The following is a 23,386-nucleotide window of genomic DNA, read 5'->3' on the forward strand; positions in this document are numbered from 1 at the left end:
ATAGTTTTCAAATTTTCCAATCACTGAAATAGCCAAATAACCAGCTTTTAACATAAAGTGAATAATTACTGCTAAGTCATAGGCCATACTGCTTACTACAATGACAAGTTCCTTTCTATTTCTTTTCTTAAAATCTTGAAATACCAATGAGCTGAAATTATTCAGAAATAGAAGGCAAGTTTTTCTTGCTGCTTTAGTTTGACTCTCAAAGAACTTACTACTTAGGATACTTGATGCTCTGTGACAATTAGTCAATTAATTGAAATTACAAACTAACGTCATTTTAACTAATCTTGAAAGCATCTCTAAAATAGTAACACATTTTATAAAAGCAATTTTTTTAATTCCTCATTTTTGGTGCAAAAAAAGGTTTGTTGTTTCTATTTATGTCTGTAAAGCAATGACATCATAACTACCTTTAAACTCAAAGATAACTCTTAACAATAACTTTTGTAACTTTAATTATATGAGGCCACAAATTGTAACAGATAACTATCATCACATTCTTATGACATTTGCTAGCTAACAATGCATAACTCCCTAATAGTTACTAAGCAGTTTGAACCTGAGAACTTCTATAATTTATACACAGAAAACCCACATTCTGAGATGGAAATTCTTCCTAAAGATGAAAACTTATCTCAAATTATTACCCATGACTATCACTAAAAATACACTGTATTATTTGTGTAGGCTTTGCAGTGAGTTTTGCCATATCTAGCCATTCCTAACTAAATCTGGAAAAAAAATTAAGTGTGATATAGTGACCAGTTCACTTCTCCAAGACCAGACCTGGTAACTTTTGAAAAATAGTGAAAGAATGAAAAATGAGCTATCAAATACAGGAAGCCACTAGGAAATCAGGACACTACCATTCCATATTCTAAAATTAGAGCTTTAAAGGTTTTGTTAACTAGTAAGATTTGGGGCAAGGGGGTGAGGAGGGGAGGGTAGATTTCTGCTCACTGTACACATGACACCAATGGGAATAAGGACTCGTCCAAGTTCTACGTTACCATTATCCTGGGTAATAGTTCCAAGCTGTGAGGCACAGCTGTACAGGCCCTGCCAGCGAGGCCATCGCAGCAGTGCTTTGATAGCGTGGGGCCCTGAAGTGTCAGGATATAGAGAAGGCAGCAGTTGTTGGCTGTGAAAACAGCCTGATACAAACCAGATGGGAACTTACTAGATGGGCAACACAAAGGGAAACAATTGGCTCATTCAACAAAGTTAGGCCTTTACCCCAGAGTATTCACAGAAGACAATAACAGTCACCCAGAGTTGATGCAAACAAGAAATAGCAATGTGGTTACAGTTTAAAGAATTGTTTTTCCTCAGACTAAACAAAGTTTTGATTTCTAATTCTTGCATTCATTAATTGCAGTTTGTTCTACTGGCCTTTTTGCCAGAGACAGATATTTCATTTATACAATATACTTCTGTGACTCTAAGAGAAATATGTGGGGACATAAAAACTAACTTCGTGCTGCTTCCTGTAAAGTGCTATGAACACAAGCTAAGCTATTTCCAGAAACTGGCACATTTAGAAAATGATTGATCATGCTGACACAATAATTAGAAAATATTCCACATAGTATTTCCAGGACTTCCTAAGTCTGATTTGTTTTAATGTAGACAGAATGACACGAAAAGCAATAATCACAAGGCTCTCAGAACTACATTTCTACCTAAATGATTTTTTCTGACTTCATTAGATGGGACAGTATTATGGCAATTATATTCAAAGGAAAAAAATGGCAGTATTCTCCATAACCTTACTGTGCTTGGCTCATTACAGTAAAAAGTGCCTATACATTCTAAGTTGAGAAGTATAACAAAGATTAAAATTACATTTTAAGGTACCTTTTGGCAGTAATATTTCACTTAAAATTTGTATAGGTATGTATTCACAGAGGAGTAGTTTATTTTGCATTTTAAAAGATAAACAGCATTCTAGCTCAAAATAATTCATAGGAAATTGCATTTTTTCCACAGGGAATTCTAGCATCATTTGGGCCTCTGCATTTACTATTAATTTAAAAGTATACACATGAAAGCCTTATGTTTGTAATCACCATTCTTATATGATGGATAAGGAACCCACCAAGGAAACTCTGAAAATAACTGCACATTTTTCAGGCACATATTACACAATTACAGTGCTATTGTGTTTTGTATTTTTGTAATAATAAAAAATAATAATTAGGTTTCTTAGAAGATATATATCTGTGGCATAGTGAAAACTACTGTAGCACATGAGACACAACTCAGGTTTCTCCACTTGCATTTGTTGCATTGTCCAGATTATTTTCACGGACTTCCACCCTAAAAACTGAGGCCAAACACTTGCAGACATCTTCCCTGCTGCATTATGGCTTTCATCCCTTGCCAGGTAATTTTGAAGTAAACCAGAGAAACAGTGAAGTAACAATGCGGTGTGTCGGGTGATGCAGTCACCAGCATTTCCAGTCGTGGGCATTTTTCCCCTGCACTCTGCTGCATGTGCACACATACATGTGAAAAAAGTCCAAGTTAGTCTGTGGCACACTACTGGATAACTGACCATTTGACTATATTTAATCAATAAATCCAAGCGATCAGTAGGCGCTTATAAGTTAAATTTCCATGTAAAAACTAGGAAAAGAACAACTAAAAAGGTGTTATTTATTGAAGTCTAACATGAGAGGTATTAAGAATCAATGAATTAATTCTGATAATGTTTGTGTAAAAGTTTTTCTCAACATTTGGAAGCAACTTTCTTACAAAATGATTAACAAAAGTGGTTGTCTTGAATTTCTTGGTAAATGTGTTTCTTAGACTTTGGGTTAACTCATGAAAAAAAAAGGAGATGTATAATTCTATTATTAGGCATATTGCAATTATTTACACACTTCAGAAATTGCCCCTCTCTACTTTTATGGAGTGCTTATGTATATAAAGATACCAACATAATGTACTAACATAAATTTTGTAAGAGAAAAACAAGTAGTTGAATTTAACAAGTTTTTAATCTCATAAATAGATCTTGGTATGACTTCAGAGAATAAGACAAGGGTCAGATGAAGCACAGCCTTTTAGGTCACACTGAGGAGTCTGGAATTTATTCTGGTGCAAAAAGAAGTCTTTGGAGTGGTTGGAGCATAGAATCATGCAGTCTGATTCCTAAAAGGTCACTCTTTCTCTGGGTAAACAGTAGACATCAGGGGAGTAAAAATGAATTCAGGATATACCAGCTGAGAAACTTCTCAGGAAAATACTAAGGTTGAAGAACATTATACTTGAAAACTCAACTGCACTACTATAGAAGGTAGAAAACTTAGCTTAATATCAAGTCACTGAAAAAATCTTAATCAGTTTTATTAGAATACTGAAAACCACAGTCTCAAGCAAGAGTTTTTAGTAAATCCTGTGAACACTGAGACAAGGAGTAGTGAGGTAACTTAACCTGAGCCTCAGTTTTCTCATCTGTACCACAGAAAGAACAATAAAAACATCTTTACATACCCACAATTTTGCTGTGGGAATGAAAACTACAGTATGCAAGAGCTCTTTGCCATGTTAGTCTCACTGATGTTAAGTTTGGGGGAAGAACCAGATCCACCACATTTGGCAGGGATTGTGCTCTGTCCTGTGCAACTCTCTGCAAGATACATTGACCTGAGAATAATCAAACCAGGAAAGAGCTTGGAAACAATATCATATAAGGAATAGTAAAAGGAATATAACATGTAGATTTGAAATTACGATTGCTTCATCAAATATTCGAAAGATTGTCCCATTGAAAGTCTTGTTTCTAACATCCAAAAGGACAGACCTAGAATGAGAGAGAAGTTATGGAGGCAAATGTTACCTCAAGAAGGAATAATTAATGCTTTCCATTCATAATATGTACAGCCCTGATACTGCAAGATGATCATCTGCCAGATCAAATGTCCCTTTTACTGGCTCCTCTCCTTTCCTTATCTTCAAATCTTGAAGGTGTCTGAGAACTTAAATCTGGAATGCTTCTGTTCCCTTCCTGTACTCAATCCATAAGCAATTTCATCCATACCCACAGCTTTAAACAGCATCTCAGATTTATTTTGCTAGTCCCAAACTCTTCCCTAAGCAGTAACAACACTTCATTCTTTGTGCAAACACTACTCTTCCAGAGAGGACTTCCCTAACAAGATGATCTCAAGGAACAAACCACTCACCTTGTTTCCATCATTATTCATCACCATGCTTTATGATTTGCAACTGACACTAGCAGAAACACAAACTGGCATACATTATTTTTGAAATAAGCAAAACAGTAACTTTGAAACATCTTTATCTTTCAGAGGATTCAAGATGGTGGTGTGAGAGGTGAGACAGAGGACTCTGCCCAAAACCACAAATAGTATGAAAACATAGTTAATTAATACAACTAACCTTATAATACCAACAAGAAAGAAGGCTGAACCAGACTGCATACAGACCTCATGAACAGAGCAGACCTCACAAAACAGGGTAACATACAAAAGCCTTAATCCAGGGGGACTCAAGCCCTTCCCCCCACACCAGCTCACTGGCGGGAGGAAGAGAAACAGAGCGGGGAGGGGGTGGAAGTTTGGAACTGCTGAACACCCAGACCTGGAGGTCTGCTTTGGCAGCAGAAACCTACATTGTGTGGTGCTCTGGACATTGGGCAGGCAGAATAGGAGAGTGCTTGAGAGACTGAGATTCTGGCTGTTTGTGGAGGAGGGGATCCACATCTGACCACTCTGTGTCAAAGGAACGGCAGGCTGACTAAGAGGCTTCCTAGCAGTGAGAGGGCTGCTGAAGGGAAGGGGTTTACAGAGCTTGCCACATGGGAGAAGGGAGAGCTGGACAAGGTTGTCTGGGTGCGCTCTGCCCAGCCGGTTGGAAACTTTGAGGAGCTTCAGGCACCCCATCCCCCTGGCTGGCTGCTCAGCCCCGACGCCCCCACTGTGACACGCAGCCTGCTGCGCCTACCTCCTAGCCTGCCGGCACTGGTTTGCAAACCGGCAGTCACTGTGCTGGCGTCAGGCCAGCCAGAGGGAGGCCCCGCCTACAATAGCTAGAGACACAAAGCACACAGGCTTACACCTATGTGCTTGGCCCACTGGCTCTGACACCGGAGACAGGCACCACAGACAGGAATTAGGAAATAGCTCTTTCCTCCCCACAGGCACCAGCTATGTTCCCCTACAAGCCCCAACCTCACTCTAGAGACTGGAGTTTCTGGGCACTAGTGGGCACCACACAGAAATATGCAATGTCAACAGAACATGGTTCAGACCAAAATCTCACAAACCCCAGAAAAAGGGCCAAATGAAACTGAACTCACCAATCTTCCTGAAAGAGAGTTCAAAATAAAAATTATAAACATGCTTATGGCGGTACAGAAAAATATTCAAGAACTCAGGAATGAATTTAAGTCAAAGATTCAATCATTAAGAAATTCCATATCTGAAATGAAACACACAATGGAGGGACTTGAAAGCAGATTAGATGTAGTAGAAAAGATGATAAATGGAATAGAAATTAGAGAAGAGGAACACAAAGAAGTTGAGGCACAGAGAGAAAAAAGAATCTCTAAGAATGAAAGAATATTGAGAGAACTGTGTAACCAATACAAACAGAACAGTACTCCCATTATAGGGGTACCAGAAGAAGAGAGAGAAAAAGGGATAGACAGTGTCATTGTGGAGGTAATTGCTGAAAACTTCCCCAATCTGGGGAAGGAGATAGTCTCTCAAGCCATGGAGGTGTACAGATCTCCCAACACCGGGAGCCAAAGAAGACAACATCAAGACATATAACAATTAAAATAGCAAAGATCAAAGATAAAAACAGACTTTTAAAAGCAGCTAGAGAGAAAAAAAAGATCACATACAAAGGAAAACCCATTGGGCTATAATCAGACTTCTCAACAGAAATCTTACAGGCCAGAAGGGAGTGGCATGATATATTTAGTGCAATGAAGCAGAAAGGCCTTGAACCAATAATCTACCCAGCAAGGTTATCATTTCAATTTGAAGGAGGGATTAAACAATTTCCAGAAAGGCAAAAGCTGAGAGAATTAACCTCCCACAAACCACCTCTACAGTGCATTTTGGAGGGACTCCTATAGATGGAACTATTCCTAAGGCTAAACAGATGTCACCCAAGGGATAGACAAAGAGTACACAACATGATTCAGAACACACAAAGAATGGAGGAGGAAGAAAAAGGAGGTGGAAAAAAATAACATTTAGGTTGTGTTTGTAATAGGATAAGAAGTGAGTTAAATTAGACTGTTAGATACTAAGGGAATCACCCTTGAACATTTGATAACCACGAATCTAAAGCCTACAATGGCAATAAGCACATACCTATCGATAATCACCCTAAAGGTAAATGATCTGAATGCACCAATCAAAAGACATAGAGTTACTGAATGGATGAAAAAAATAAGACCCATCTATATACTGCCTATAAGAGACTCACTTCAAACTCAAGGACATACACAGACTGAAAGTAAAGGGATGGAAGATATTTCATGCAACTAATTGCGAGAGAAAAGCAGGAGTTGCAGTACTTGTATCAGACAAAATAGACTTCAAAACAAAGAAAGTAACAAGAGACAAAGGACATTACATAATGATAAAAGGGTGAGTCCAACAAGAGGATATAACTATAATAAATATCTATGCACCTAACACAGGATCACCTACATATGTGAAACAAATACTAACAGAATTAAAGGGGGAAACAGAATGCAATACACTCATTTTAGGAGACTTCAACACAGCACTCACTCCAAAGGACAGATCAACCAGACAGAAAATAAGAAAAGAGACAGAGACACTGAACAAGATATTAGAACAGATGGACCTAACAGACATCTACAGAACACTCCATCCAAAAGTAACAGGACACACATTCTTATCAAGTGCACATGGAACATTTTCAAGAATAGATCATCTACTAGGCCACAAAAAGAACCTCAGGAAATTCAAAAGGATTGAAATTGTACCAACCAGCTTCCCAGATCCCAAAGGTATGAAACTAGAAATAAATAACTCAAAGAAAACAAAAAAGCCCACAAATACATGGAGGCTTAACATGCTCCTAAATAATCAATGGATCAATGACCAAATATCATGCAATATATGGAGACAAATGACAACAGCAATTCAACAACACAAAATCTGTGGGAGGCAACAAAGGCTATGCTAAACTCACAATTAATGAAACTAGAAAAGGAAGAAAAAATGAAAATACACAGAAATCTGTTGTATACCTAGACACTAATGATGAACTAGCAGAAAGGTAAATCAGGAAAACAATTCCATTCACAATTGCATCAAAAAGAATAAAATACCTAGGAATAAACCTAACCAAGTTAGTGAAAGACCTATACCTTGAAAAGCACAAGACACTCTTAATAGAAATTAAAGAGGACACTAATAAATAAAAATTCATCCCATGCTCTTGGCTAGGAAGAACTAATTTTGTTAAAATGGCCATCTTGCCTAAAGCAATCTACAGATTCAATGCAATCCCTATCAAAACACCTACAGCATTCTTAATGAACTAGAGCAAATAGTTCTAAAATTCACATGGAATGACAAAAGACTCCAAATAGCCAAAGCAATCCTGAGAAGGAAGAATAAAGCAGGGGGAATTACACTTCCTGACTTCAAGCTCTACTACAAAGCCACAGTAATCAAGACAATTTGGTACTGGCATAAGAACAGACACATAGATGAGTGGAACAGAATAGAGAGCCAAGATATAAACCCAAGCATATATGGTCAATTAATATATGATAAAGGAGCCATGGATATACAATGAGGAAATGACAGCCTCTTCAACAGCTGTTGTTGGCAAAACTGGAAAGCTCTCCATACATAGTGTATAACTCTATAAGAAAGAAAATTAGATAATTTCCACAATTAAAATACTCCTTCATGGAGAGGAGGAGCCAAGATGGCAGCGGAAATCTCCTCCCAAAACCACATATATTTTTGAAAATACAACAAATACAACTATTTGTAAATGAGAGACCAGTGGTTACAGTACAACAGCCAGGCTACATCTACATCTGCGAGAACTCAGCATCTCACGAAGGGTGTAAGATACCAGCCATGGCCCAGCAGGACCCGAGTGCTCCCCCAACCCCAGCTCCCTGGAGGAAAGAAAGGAGTGGAAGTGGGGAGGGAGTGAACACCCAGGACTGCTAAACAACCAATTCTAGTAATCCGCACTGGGAACACAGACACACAGTGCATGGTGTGCTGAATATTAGAGAAACAGAAAAGCAAAATCTGCGAGTGGGTGGCCACAAACGGTTCTCCTGGGACAAAAGAAAAGCGAGTGCTTTTTGAAAGTCATGAAGGGACAGGGGCCTCACAGCTAGACGGAATCATCCCGGCACATCAGCCCAGCAGTGGGGAATCCCAGGGAAGTCCAGGCACCTTAACTACCTGGGCAGCAGCGCAGCTCTGAAGACCCTCATGGCAATAAGCAGCCTGCCAGTCATTCTCCTGGCAGGTGTGGCCCCTGACAGAGAGACCCAGTAGCCTGAGAGGCGTGGTGGCGGAGTGGCCTGGGAGAGGGCGCGTGAGCTGGCGGAGAGGCCCAGGAGAAGCGCACAAGCTGACAGCAGAGGTGGTGGCCGAGTGGCCCGGGAGTGGTCATCGAGCGACCAGGGAGAAGCCATGCATGCCCACTGTGGCGGCGGTGGAGGGGCCCGGGAGCAGCTGCACCCCCAGCAGCCACACAGAATCTCCTCCCAGGGTGCAGCTGCCCAGACAAGACCCAAAGGCCACTGCCAGCACGCAGCTGCCCAGCGCAGGCAGAAGAAATAGAACAAGGCATGAAGGAGCACTGCTCTCACAGGAGAACACACCTGGCGTGCCTGAAATTCCTCGTAGGGTTCTGGGCTACCCTGACGGTGAACCCGCCCACAGCAGTTTAGGGGATTAATCCAGAGGCTGCCCCAGGAGTGTGGGTAACTGACACAGGCAGCGGAGAGGGGCAAGGTGACCAGCAAACAAAAAAGGACTTTGTTCTTAGAGCTGATATATGCACTACCGGTCTACAGCTAGCTCTATCGCCATGAAAAGGCAGAAGAATTTGGTCCAGTCCAGAATTACTCAGATAACCCCCAAGAGAGGGCCTAGGGAGATAGATTTAACCAATCTTCCTGAAAAAGAATTCAAAATAAAGGTCATAACCATGCTGATGGACCTGCAGACAAATATGCAAGAGCTAAAGGAGCAAGTAGGGAGGGAGAATACAGAAATAAAACAATCTCTGGAAGGACTTAAGAGCAGACTGGATGAGGTGCAAGAGACCATTAATGGAATTGAAATCAGAGAACAGGAATACAGAGAAGCTGAGGCACAGAGAGATAAAATGACCTCCAGGAATGAAAGAATATTAAGAGAAATCTGTGACCAATCCAAACAGAACAATATTCGCATTATAAGAGTACCAAAAGAAGAAGAGAGAGAAAAAGGGATAGAAAGTGTCTATGAAGAAACAATTGCTGAAAAATTCCCCAAAATGGGGGAGGAAATAGTCTCTCAGACCATGGAAGCCCATAGAACTCCCAACACAAGGGACCCAAGGATGACAACACCAAGACATATAATAATTAAAATGGCAAAGACCAAAGACAAGGGCAAAGTATTAAAGGCAGCCAGAGACAGAAAAAAGGTCACCTACAAAGGAAAACCCATCATATCATCAGACGTCTCAACAGAAACCTTACAGGCCAGAAGAGAATGGCATGATATATTTAATGCAATGAAACAGAAGGGGCTTAAACTAAGAATACTGTATCCAGCACTATTATCATTTAAATATGAATGAGGGATTAAACAATTCCCAGACTAACAAAAGTTGAGGGAATTTACTTCCCACATACCACCCCTATGGGATATTTTAAAGGTACTGCTCTAGATGGAAGCACTCCAAAGGCTAAACAGATGTCAAAAGAGAAAATAAAATCACACCAAAGAAAGCAGACCCAACCAAATACTAACTACATGCAAAAAATAAAATCAACTACTCACAAAAGCAGTCAAAGAAAACATAAAAGAGCACAGAATAAAACACTTAACATGCAAAGAATAGAGGAGGAGGAATAAGAAGGGAGAGAAATAAAGAATCATCAGACTGAGACTGTGTTTATAATAGCTTAATAAGAGAGTTAAGTTAGACGGCTACATACTAAAGAAGCTACCCTTGAACCTTTGGAAACCACAAGTCTAAAGCCTGCAATGGCAATAAGTCCATATCTTTCAATAATCACCCTAAATGTAAATGGACTGAATGCACCAATCAAAAGACACAGAATTAACAGAATGGATAAAAAAGCAAGACCCATCTATATGCTGCTTACAAGAGACTCACCTCAAACCCAAAGACATGCACAGACTAAAAGTGAAGGGATGGAAAAACATATTTCATGCAAACAATAGGGAGAAAAAAGCAGGTGTTGCAGTACTTGTATGACACAAAATAGACTTAAAAACAAAGAAAGTAACAAGAGATAAAGAAGGACATTACATAATGATAAAGGGTTCAGTCCAACAAGAGGATATAACCATTATAAATATATATGCACCCAATACAGGAGCACCTACATATGTGACAAATACTAACAGAATTAAAGAAAGAAACAGAATACAAAGCATTCATTTTAGGAGACTTCAACACACCACTTACTCCAAAAGACAGATCACCCAGGCAGAAAATAAGTAAGGCGACAGAGGCACTGAACAACACATTAGAACAGATGGACCTAATAGATGTCTACAGAACATTTCACCCAAAAGCAGCACATGGAACATTTTCCAGAATAGACCACATACTAGGCCACAAAAAGAGCCTCAGTAAATTCAAAAAGACTGAAATCCTACCAACCAACTTCTCAGACCACAAAGGCTTAAAACTAGAAATAAATTGTACAAACAAAACAAAAAGGCTTACAAACACATGGAGGCTTAACAACATCCTTCTAAATAATCAATGGATCAATGACCAAATTAAAACAGAGATCAAGTAATATATGGAGATAAATGACAACGACAGCATGAAGCCCCAACTTCTGTGGAAGGCAGCAAAGGCAGTTCTAAGAGGAAAGTATATAGCAATCCAGGCATATTTAAAGAAGGAAGAACAATCCCAAATGAATAGTCTAAAGTCACAATTATTGAAACTGGAAAAAGAAGAACAAATGAGGCCCAAAGTTAGCAGAAGGAGGGACATAATAAAGATCAGAGAAGAAATAAATAAAATTGAGAATAATGAAAAAATAGAAAAAATCAATGAAACCAAGAGCTGGTTTTTTGAAAAAATAAATTCAAAAATAGATAAGCCCCTAGTCAGACTTATTAAGAGAAAAAAAGAATTTAACACATCAACAGAATCAGAAATGAGAAAGGAAAATTTATGACGGACCCACAGAAATACAAAAAATGATTAGAATATACTATGAAAATATATATGCTAAAAAGTTGGAAAACAGAAGAAATGGACAACTTTCTAGACAAATACAACCTTCCAAGACTGACCAAGTAAGAAACAGAAAATCTAAACAGAACAATTACCAGCAACAAAATTGAAGCAGTAATCAAAAACTACCCAAGAACAAAACCTCTGGACCAGATGGATTCACTGCTAAATTTTATCAGACATATAGAGAATAGATAGTACCCATTCTCCTTAAAGTTTTCCAAAAAATAGAAGAGGAGGGAATACTTCCAAACTCATTCTATGAAGCCAGCATCACTCATACCAAAACCAGGCAAAGACCCCACCAAAAAAGAAAATTACAGACCAATATCCCTGATGAACATAGATGCATAAATACTCAACAAAATACTAGCAAACCGAACTCAGAAATATATCAAGAGGATCTTACACAATGATCAAGAGGGATTCATCTCATGGATGCAAGGATTGTGAAACATTCAAAAATCCATCAATATCATCCACCACATAAACAAAAAGGACAGATACCACATGATCATTTCCATAGATGCTGAAAAAGCATTCGACAAAATTCAACATCCATTCATGACAAAAACTCTCAACAAAATGGGTATACAGGGCAGGTACCTCAACATAATAAAGGCCATATATGACAGACCCACAGCCAATATCATACTTAAAAGCGAGAAGCTGAAAGCTTTCCTCTAAAATCAGGAACAAGACAGGGATGCCCACTTCCTCCAATGTTATTCAACATAGTACTGTACATCCTAGTCACGGCAATCAGGCAAAACAAAGAAATACAAGGGATCCAGACTGGTAAAGAAGAAGCTAAACTGTCACTATTTGCAGATTACATGATATTGTACAGAAAAAATCCCTAAAGACTCTATTCCAAAACTACTATAACTAATATATCTGAATTCAGCAAAGTTGCAGGATACAAAATTAGTGCACAGTAATCTGTTGCCGTCCTATACACTAACGATGAACTAACAGACAGAGAAATCAGGAAAACTATTCCATTCACAATTGCATCAAAAAGAATAAAATACCTAGAAATAAACCTAACCAAGGAAGTGAAAGACCTATACCCTGAAAACTACAAGACACTCTTAAGAGAAATTAAAGAGGACACTAACAAATGGAAAACATCCCATGCTCTTTTGTAGGAAGAATTGATATTGTCAAAATGGCCATTCTGCCTAAAGCAATTGACAGATTCAATGCAATCCCTATCAAAATACCTACAGCATTCTTCAATGAACTAGAACAAATAGTTCTAAAATTCACATGGCATGACAAAAGACCCCGAATAGCCAAAGCAATCCTGAGAAGGAAGAATAAAGCAGGGGGAATTACACTCCCTGACTTCAAGCTCTACTACAAAGCCACAGTAATCAAGAAAATTTAGTACTAGCACAAGAACAGACACATAGACGAGTGGAACAGAATAGAGTCCAAATATTAACCCAAACATATACAGTCAATTAATATATGATAAAGGAGCCATGGACATACAATGGGGAAGTGACGGACTCTTCTGGTGGCTGTCAAAACTGGTGTTGGCAAAACTGGACAGCTACATGTAAGAGAATGAAACTGGATCACTGTCTAACCCCATACACAAAAGTAAATTAGAAATGGATCAAAGACCTGAAAGGAAGTCATGAAACCATAAAACTCTTAGTAAAAATCATAGGCAAAAATCTCTTGGGCATAAACATGAACAACTTCTTTATGAACATATCTCCCCTGGCAAGGGAAACAAAAGCAAAAATGAACAAGTGGGACCATATCAAGCTGAAAAGCTTCTGTTCAGCAAAGGACACCATCAATAGAACAAAAAGGCATCCTACAGCATGGGAGAATATATTCATAAATGACAGATCTGATAAAGGGTTGACATCCAAAATATAAGAAGAGCTCACACACCTCAACAAACAAAAAGCAAATAATCCAATTAAAAAATGGGCAGAGGAGCTGAATAGACAGTTCTCTAAAGAAGAAATCCAGATGGCCAACAGGCACATTAAAAGTTGTTCCACATCGCTAATCATCAGCGAAATGCAGATTAAAACCACAATGAGATATCACCTCACACCAGTAAGGATTGCCATCATCAAAAAGACAAAGAACAACAAATGTTGGTGAGATTGTGGAGAAAGGGGAACCCTCCTACACTGCTGGTGGGAATGTAATTAGTTCAACCATTGTGGAAAGCAGTATGGAGGTTCCTCAGAATGCTCAAAATAGAAATACTATTTGACCCAGGAATTCCACTTCTAGGAATTTACCCTAAGAATGCAGAAGCCCAGTTTGAAAAAGACAGATGCACCCCTATGTTTATCACTGCACTATTTACAATAGCCAAGATATGGAAGCAACCTAATGTCCATCAGTAGATGAATGGATAAAGAAGATGTGGTATATATACACAATGGAATATTACTCAGCCATAAGTAAAAAACAGATCCTACCATTCGCAACAACATGGATGGAGCTAGAGGGTATTATGCTCAGTGAAATAAGCCAGGCAGAGAAAGACAAGTACCAAATGATTTCACTCATATGTGGAGTAAAAGAACAAAGGAAAACTGAAGGAACAAAACAGCAGCAGAATCACAGAACCCAAGAATGGACTAACAGTTACCAAAGGGAAAGGGACTGGGGAGGATGGGTGGGAAGGAAGAGATAAGGGCGGGAAAAAGAAAGAGGGCATTACGATTAGCATGTATAGTGCATGGGGGCAAGGGGAGGGCTGTGCAATACAGAGAAGAAAGTAGTGATTTTACAGCATCTTACTACGCAGATGGACAGTGACTGTGAAGGGGTATGTGGGGGGAACTTGTTGAAGGGCGGTGCCTAGTAAACATAATGTTCTTCATGTAATTGTAGATTAATGATACCAAAATAAAATAAAATAAAAAATAAAAAAATAAAAGCAATAAGATGAAGAAGAAGATGGGAAAGGAGAAAATACTTTGCAGGTAAACAGCACTATAATAAAGGTCCCAGTTCCAAGATGAACTCAGCCTTCCACAGTGGGGTCAGTCTCTATAATTAATATTGTGGACCAGCAAAAAATTATGCATAGAAGATAGTCATCATTTTGAAATCCATATATTTTTCTTTGAAAGACCAATAGAATGAAATCAGTTCATTTAAAATTCAGCCAACATAAAGTATAGCATAATACTTTCAAAGCCTAAACAGATAATTTTGCTTAGAAGAAAATCTTTTTTAAAACTATATAATTCAAAATAAAAATAAATTGTAATATATGAAACATTTGCAAAGGCAAAAAGAAAAAAAGAATTCTTTTTGTATATTCCTTTTGTATATTTGCTCAATATCAGGACAAGTATCAAGCTATTATTATGAGAAAGCAAATCTTACCTGGTTGCTGTGAAAGTGAAATATCAGATTTACTTCTTACATGTATTACACGAATTTGTACTGGCTTGTGTTCAACTTGCTTAACGTCTTGGTCAGGCTTTTGTTGGTACTAAAGAATTTAAGACATGAAGTCATGATATTATTTTTTAAGTTATTTTTTAAAACTCTGAGAATTAAATTATTAGGGTTGTTTATTATATAAAATTACAGCATTATGCATGCTTTCTAACTGCCAAATGGGTGATGGAGTACATATTAATAAAGCTATTGCAAAAACAAAATCTGTGTGTATTGTGTATAATAAACATAAATTTCAAATATTCAAATCATTCTTTGTATACTGAGTAGAGAACTCAGAGCTACATATAAATCTATTCTATATATATACACATAATGGATATAGATGGGATAAAAAGTTAATGTGGCTGTAAGCTCTTCCATATAATCATTTTTGTGTAAAATGAAAATCTGCATAACGCACTGCAATATTTGAAGAGTTTTAGTATATAGTAACATCATTTAATTATCTTAAGTATGAATAGGTATTGTTATCCTCCTTTGCTATTCAAGAAATGTATACTCCACCATAAACCCCATCATCTGTTTTCCTTACGTGTATGTAACCTAAACAAATTTTAAATTTACAGTAGTCACTAATTCCTTCACAATTACACATCACAAATTGTGATGACTTTAGCCATTTTCTTTCTTCCCTTTCTTTTTTTATAAGCCTAATTATAAATGAGTCCATGAACACAGCTATCAGGAACTTAAAAAGATATCCCTGGATTTTCATCAACAAATACAAGCAGAGAATAATCTGAAGCATCTGTCCACATGAACTCAAATGTAACCACTCCAGCTGTGGCAGGCACGCACTTACCTGCAGGTAAAAATGAGTAGCTTTAAATTGCAGCAGTTAACTAATTAAACTGGTTCTCAGTTTAGAGCATTAGTCATATAGATTTCTGCCTTGACGGAAATATTATTTTGGATTGTATTTCTAACATGGGCACTATGCCTCTCACTGCGACAACTCAATTTCCTTGTTGACTCCCTTTCCTAACCACAGTGATTAAGAACTGAGTATTGTGGATCTAAACTGCTGTGTTCAAATCTGGCTAAGCCATTTTCTACCTTTGACTTTTTGTCAAGTTTCTGAATCCCTCAATACCTCCATTTCCTCATTCATAAAATGGGATAATAATAACTACCTCATTAGGTTGTTTTAAGGGTCAAATGAGTTAAATATGTAAAGAACTTAGAAAAGCATCTTGCAGAGTAAGCACTATAAGTAAGCGGGTGCTATTATTACTACTAGCTGTACTTTTCTCTTACAGAAATCTAATAGATGAATTTTTTTAAGCCCAGTTTTTCTGGTAACACACCACAGTTTTATTTTAAAACAGGCCAACGATTAAAGGAGAGCAATCATTCTTTTATTTTTCAAATAGTTTTACTGAGGTATAATTGATAGTAACTTGTACATATTTGAATTGTACAATTTGCTTAATTTTGTCACTTATATATCCATGAAACCAGCACAAATCAAGTTAATAAGCATATTCATCAATCTCAAAAGTTTTCTCATAACCTTTTGCATTCTATCCCATTACTAGACTTGTTTTCATTTTCTAGAATTTTATAAACATGGCATCTGAGTATGCCCTTTAGTTTTTTGAGGGGGATTATCTGGCTTCTTTCCCTCAACATAACTTTGGTGAGAATCATTGACATTATTGTATATATCAGTAGTCCATGGCTTTTTATTGCTGAGTAGTGTTCCACTGTATAAATATATACCAATTTTTATGTTCATCATTTGATAGACATTTGTGTTGTTTCAGTTTGGGGTTACTACAAATAAATTTGCTATCAGTGTTTGTGTACAAGTCTTCATGTCCATATGCATTTTGCATTCACTTGAGTCAATACCTAGGAGTGAAATGCCTGGGTCACATAGCAGGTGTGAGTTTTACTTTTTCTAATTGCCGAACTCTTTCACAAAGTGGTTGAATCATTTTACATTCACATCCAGCAGGGTATGAGAGTTTAGTTGTGCCACATCTTTGCCAACACTTGGCATATCGGTCTTTTTAATTTTAGATATTATAATGAATGAGTAGTGGTATTTCATTATGCTTTTAATTAGCATTTTCCCAATGACTAACGATGTTAATAATCTTTTTATGTATTTACTTGCCATCAGCATGTTTTCTCTGGGTAAAGTATCTATCCAAATATTTTATCCATTTTTTAACTGAATTTTTTGTTTCTTAATATTGAACTCTGTGAGTTCCTTATACATTCTGAATACAAGCCTCTTATCAGATAAGTGATTTACAAATATTTTCTCAGACTCTGGCTTCTTTTCTTACTCTTAACAGTGTGTCTTGAAGAGCAGAAGTTCTTATTTTTGTTAAGATCAATTTGTTCATTTTTTTTCTTTCATGGGTAGTGCTTTTGGTGTCATTTTTGCCTAACCCAAGGTCACAAACAATTGTCCTTCTATATAGAAGTTATTAATAGATGTTTATCCATTATTAACTGGCTTCCCTGATCTTTGCTTGGTCACAGGGTATTAATACTGAACCCTACATAAATGGGTGTGTTCCATAAACAATCTTTATTTTATATATTTTTGGATTACATCCTTGTTGGAGGCTGAAAGGATGTTACCTCCAGTTGAACTGTAAGCTGGACCCAGGCAATTGGAGGCTCCTTCCTCTCTCCCTGTCCTTGGAATGTATAACCCAGCCAATATTCCCATACTAGGAGCCATTTCAAGGACACAGCCTTAAGAGAATAAGGTGTTGTTGAGACCATCTGGACGGAATACATGACTGAACCCAGTTAAGACTTCCATATACACTTTTAAGATTCTGGCAGACAGACGCAGAGATCTACTTATCTTGTGGCCACCCAAGAGAAGCCTTTTATATAAGTTCTCATGCTTATTAAAACTGCCACCTGCTCATCTGGTGTGGTCTGCCCCTTTCTTCAGTCTTCTTTGCCCTCCATGTATAGGGAGGGGCCAGTTTTGAAGTTCACCCAGGGAACTCCCAAGATTGTGAACCAGTAATACTCACCACCATGCAACAACTACCTATTGCTAAATTAATCCACAGTGAGAAATGCATTGCTATTAGACAGATATAAAACTATTTGTAATACCATGAGCATCTTTCTATACCTTGGAGATTAATTATCCTCTTTTTCCAGTACCCAACATTATATGGGCCACTGGTGTAACTCAGTATGAAATTTCTTATGTTTTAAGATGACAGATTTTATAAATTGTAATGTAATAAATGTTTATTGAGTACCTACTATGTGCAAATTACTGATCTAGACATTGCATGGGGATACAGAGGTGTAATTGCATGGGGATACAGAGGTGTAAATGCTAATAGCTACCTAACTAGATGATAGGTATTTTATATACATTATTTTTAATCTTCAATTTAAAAATGAGAAAATTAAGGCTTACAAAAAGGTTAAATAATGTATTCAAGGTCACAGCAAGAGAACAGATAAGCAAAGATATATATCCATGCTTCAGTTAGTAAATAAAGGAGGCATGATTTGAGGCTGACTCCAAAGACTATGTTCTTGACAGCATACCCTGCTAAGGTACAGCATTGCCACTTTCTCATTTTAAGTAAAGAGTAAGTGCTATTAATTGAGTACCTGAGGGAAATCTTCAGCTGCTGTTATTAACTTCACATCATTTTCTTGTGCTGTCAAAAGTGCTGTGGGAAGAGGAAGCTTAGAATTTGGCTGCAACTCCAATTCTTCCAAACTCATTGGACCATGACTAGCATATGAATTTTCATAAACACCACCTGTTATCAAATATGTAAACAAAGAGTTAAAACAAATTGTCTATCTTACAAAAAGAACAAGTAATTGACTAGAATTACCAATATTTCTCATTGCTGTAGCAATGTAGCAATGTTGAAGTAGCAGTGCACTTTAACCCAAAACACCTAGTACCAAGCTTTCACTGCAATTAAAACCAAAGCTCAGAGAGAATGCAAAAAGTACTTACGTTAAAAAAACATCTATGGGCCATTCTAAGGCTCTAACCAACAAGTTGCTGGTAGAATCCACACTCAAACCCCACCCCTTACAAACCACCTCCTAACACTCCAACTTACCTTTTTAATCAGTAGGAGTCAGTGGAATACTTGCTATCTAAAATACAATCTTACAGCAAGGGGCAATTTCCTAGCTAGAAAATGTTGGTATTGCTTAGCTCTGTTCTGTAGCTATTTTTCTTTAAATTATCAAATTCCTTTTTCTTATCCAAATGGCATCTCAATCGAATCAATAAAAAGAAGACAGTAAGAGCAGAAGTATCTGTTATATCTAATAATAACACTGTGCATTTATATAGCACTTTGTACTTCTGGGCACTATAATATACATAATATGTACATATTTCATATATATTACCTCATTTAATTTGAATATCACAATCATTCTGTAAGGCAGGTCAGATAGTATTATAACCGTCTTTCACTGACAAAGATAAGGCTAAGGAAGTCAACTGACTTTCCAAACATCAGAGAGCTATTAAGAGGAATTAAAATCCTCATATTTGAATCCTCCCATTGCTAAAATACTTCTAAGAAAATTCTTCTTTCTAACTAATGGCCACCTTTTAAATATAGCACAGTATAGTATTTCATTTTAGTCCATAGAAATAGACCTGAAGCATTACACATAAACTAAGTTGTTTTAAATGAAATAATATTTGAAAGATATCACAGATTTTTTCGATTGAAAGGTAGTCTGTTGATAATTTCTTAGGTATAGCAAATTATCACACAGACTTAAATATAAATATATACTTAATGAAAATCTTGCAAGAAAATCTATGAGATTACTGGTATTACTGGTATTAAACTGTGTTAGGTAAAACCTAATCAAGCCATAAAAACAGAGAAAGTATAAAAGATAGAAATAACTATATAAAATGTTTTTAATTATATATCAAAGCATGATCATAAATAATGTCAATAAACAAAGTGTAAATTTGAAAAAAGACATTTGCAATACTCAGGATAGAAAGCATCTAAAATATGGAAATACCTCTTACAAAGTTACAAGGAAAATTTAGAACCTAACAGATGGGGAAAGAACTTAGGGAGGGAATTCACAGAAGAGCAAATCCAAATGGTCAACAAATACAAAAAAACATAAACTCACTAATAGTTAGAGAACTTTATATTTCAACTGACAAAAATAATAAGAGTAATAAACAAAATTTTTGGACAGGATGCAGGGAAAAGTCTCAAATAAATTACAGATAAAAATAAATTGGATTAAATTTTTAAGAAAGCAACTTGGCATATCCTAAAATTAAAATACCTCTGCCCTTGGATCTAGTAACTACTCCTGGGAAATGATTCCAAAATACGAATAATGCAACAATAGCTTAGAGTATACATATGTGGATATTTACTCTAGCAATGCTTATAGTGGAGGAAAATGGTAATTAAGTATCCATCAATAGAGTGGTGATTAAATAAATGATAGGCCATCCACACTAAAAGGTTTTATGCAGCCATTAAAAAGAATAAATTTAAGCAATACCAGCTGACCTGGAGTAATTTCCACAGGATTTAATAGGTTAAAACAAAATGCAGGTAAGTGAGCATCAAATGATCTTAACTTGTAAAACAATGGTAAACACACACACCATATGTCCCTATCATGTATACTATACCTGTGAATTTGCATATAATTATATGTGCAATGACAAAAACAAGAAGGTTACATACCAGAATCTTAAAATGAGTTACCTGGGGTAAGACATAATATGGGACAAGAGAAAATGTGAGGAGGAAGGGTGGATGGAGGGCACTCCAAGAAAGGAGTCTATAATTTAATGTATGATATAATAATATTTTGTTTTTATGTAAATGTTCTATGTGGTTAATACATGGGTATAAAGAAAAAATTAAGACATAAGGTAAAGTTTTTAAAAGAAAAAAATTCAACTCCAGAAACTCAGAAAGTAAATAACCAAACATCTCCCCCAAAGCATTCAGAGTGCACAAGAGCTTTCAACTCACATACCACCCTATAATTTAACATACGTTTACTGACTGTGCACTAGGTGCCATACACTCTCTTAGATGACAGGGATATGACAGAGAACAAGATAAATCCCTACCCTCGAGTGAGATCACAGATCAGTGTAATAAGAGCAACATTAGGCAGGTAACTAATAGAGGACTACAGAGACAGGTGTCTTAACTTAGTGACAAGGGGTCAAGATAAAATTCCATGACAGCAATCATAGCAATACTGAATGTGCTGTGTCACTTCTAAAAAGCATGCTCTTTGAGTGTGGGTGTCTTGTCTGCATAATGTAAGTTAGTCCTTTATAAGAAGTATACTTAAAGTATTATTTCATTAAGTCAAATTTAATTTGATTAATCGTAACTTGAAATCCCTAATTTTACTCTTCTAGAAGGAATCCTACTGTTATGAAAAAGCAACCATCATAGACTTTCAGAGAAGACTAAGTCCATCTGAAATTGCCAGCACCAGTAGCAGCTTTGGGTCTGGTATGTTTAATAGATTATTGCATTTGTATGAAACCCCAAAGTACCTCAACTTCAAATTCCACATGTACAAAACCCAGTCATACTTATTTCCTACTAATTCTGTCCTTCTTCCATATTACCTCTCCTTCAGTGAGTAGAAATCATTCCAGATATAAACTGGAGATTTCTTAGACTTTCTCTTCTTTTACACCTTTTATATTCAAACTGTCTTGTCCATTCTCCTCTCTAATTGTCTCTAAAACCTGCCTTTTTATATGTCCTCAGTGCTGAATAACGTCTCACCAGGGTTACTTTAATAGCTGTCTAATCTGGCTCCTTGCCTGCAGTCTTAATCCTCTCCAATTTGCCCATCACACTGCACGTCAGATGATCTTGCTAAATAAAAGGCAAATATAATCATATAGCCAGCCATCTACTTATAATTCTTAATGAATCTGTGAATATCACAAAACATTCAGAATTGATAAAATTCAAGACTGAATTTCCATGGGAATACATATAAAATAAGATAGGTATTACTTTTCCATTTTGTACACAAACGGATCCTTACTATCTTAAGAGCAAATCTAAAAACTATCTGATATGCAATCCAGGGTCTGTTAGTACCTGGTTTCTGCTCACTACTACAGTCTCACTGCATCCTAAACTCTAATTCATTGATAAAGTACTTAAATTTCCCTGATTAAGTCTTGCTATTTTTTGACTTTATCACCTTGTCTCATTGCATATTCTACATGGAAGGTCCCTCCCTACTTGACATGGCAAATATCTATTCATCTTTGAGAAGTATTTCAAGTAAGCCTCACCTCATGGATGAAATCTATCTTGATTGCCTTCTCCAGGTAAGCTGACTTGTACTCTCCCATTTTATACGGACACCCAGTACTAATTCATTGCATGTTTGCACCTTTTCCTCTACTATTTCTACTAGAAAAAGACACTCATTATGGTCAGAGCCTTACCAGGTTTTATATTCCTCTAGGATGTGCTTAGAGCAAAGAAGTGCTCAAAAAATATTTTCTAAATGAATAAATGAACAAACTGGAAGATGCTGATCATACTTCACCTTCTGGCTAATTCCTTTAAAATTCAGTTTCATATCAGCTCTTGTGGGAAACATCTGAATCCTCTGCACTCCCACAGTATTCTGTGCTGTTGTACTAATTACACAATATTATCATTGTCTTTCTTGTATTGCTCCTACACTACCTTGTAAACTTCCTTGAGAGCAGATGTCTCAAGTGCCTAATATAGTACCAATATAATAGCACTAGGTACAGCAGCTATTCAACACACGTTTTTGAGTAAACAAAGAACCATAACTGGGTATATCCCATAGTCTTCACGATTTTTTTCAAAATACCAATTTAAATTTTAGGATTCCCAAGATAACACTTCAAAGCTTATTTTGCATCTTTTTGTTACCCAAACTCAACTTGACAGCCTCAGGTTTTGAAACAATGTTATGGAAATATAGGTTGCAAATAGGCCTGAAAATGAGCAGGGGTGGGGAGAAGCAAAGTAAGAATAGATGAGCCTCTGTAAACAAAATCATTAAAACTCAGCCTAACAGGCATATAAGATTAGCTACTCCCCAAAATAATGATACACAGTACTCATTCTTCTGTGGTTGCCATTATGTAACAAAATATCTGCAACAAGAAGAACCTACTAGTTCTCTACTGGCAAAGCTTTTGTAGGCAACTTCAGTATTTTCTGGTTCTACTAAATACATGTAAGAAGGTATTTTTACATATCAAAGCATTATTAAAGAGAGGAGCATGTCATGTGCCAAGCATTGTGCTTTCTTACATTGGTGTCACTTACTACCCTAATAACCTTGTAAGACAATACTATTTGTGGTACCCAGTCTCCAAGATGTCCTTCTGATTCCTATCTCCGGGTATTCATACTTTTTTGTAGTCCCCTGC

At 36.9% G+C, this 23,386-nt stretch overlaps 1 protein-coding gene across 10 annotated transcripts in view; it reads right to left on the reverse strand.

Annotated features, from left to right (window-relative positions):
* KIAA0586 (KIAA0586 ortholog) overlaps positions 1–23,386 on the reverse strand; it is a 143,354-nt gene that overhangs the window by 31,780 nt on the left and 88,188 nt on the right. For all 10 annotated transcript variants that reach the window (XM_073242323.1, XM_073242328.1, XM_073242324.1 and 7 more), the window contains 2 exons: positions 18,565–18,719; positions 14,875–14,983 (listed from right to left, as the gene is read on the reverse strand). In XM_073242323.1, the coding sequence (XP_073098424.1) occupies positions 14,875–14,983; positions 18,565–18,719 (264 nt within the window). The remainder of the gene's footprint in view (positions 1–14,874; positions 14,984–18,564; positions 18,720–23,386) is intronic.

This window comes from Manis javanica, chromosome 8 (genome assembly GCF_040802235.1).
Source record: "Manis javanica isolate MJ-LG chromosome 8, MJ_LKY, whole genome shotgun sequence".
NCBI lineage: Eukaryota > Metazoa > Chordata > Mammalia > Pholidota > Manidae > Manis > Manis javanica.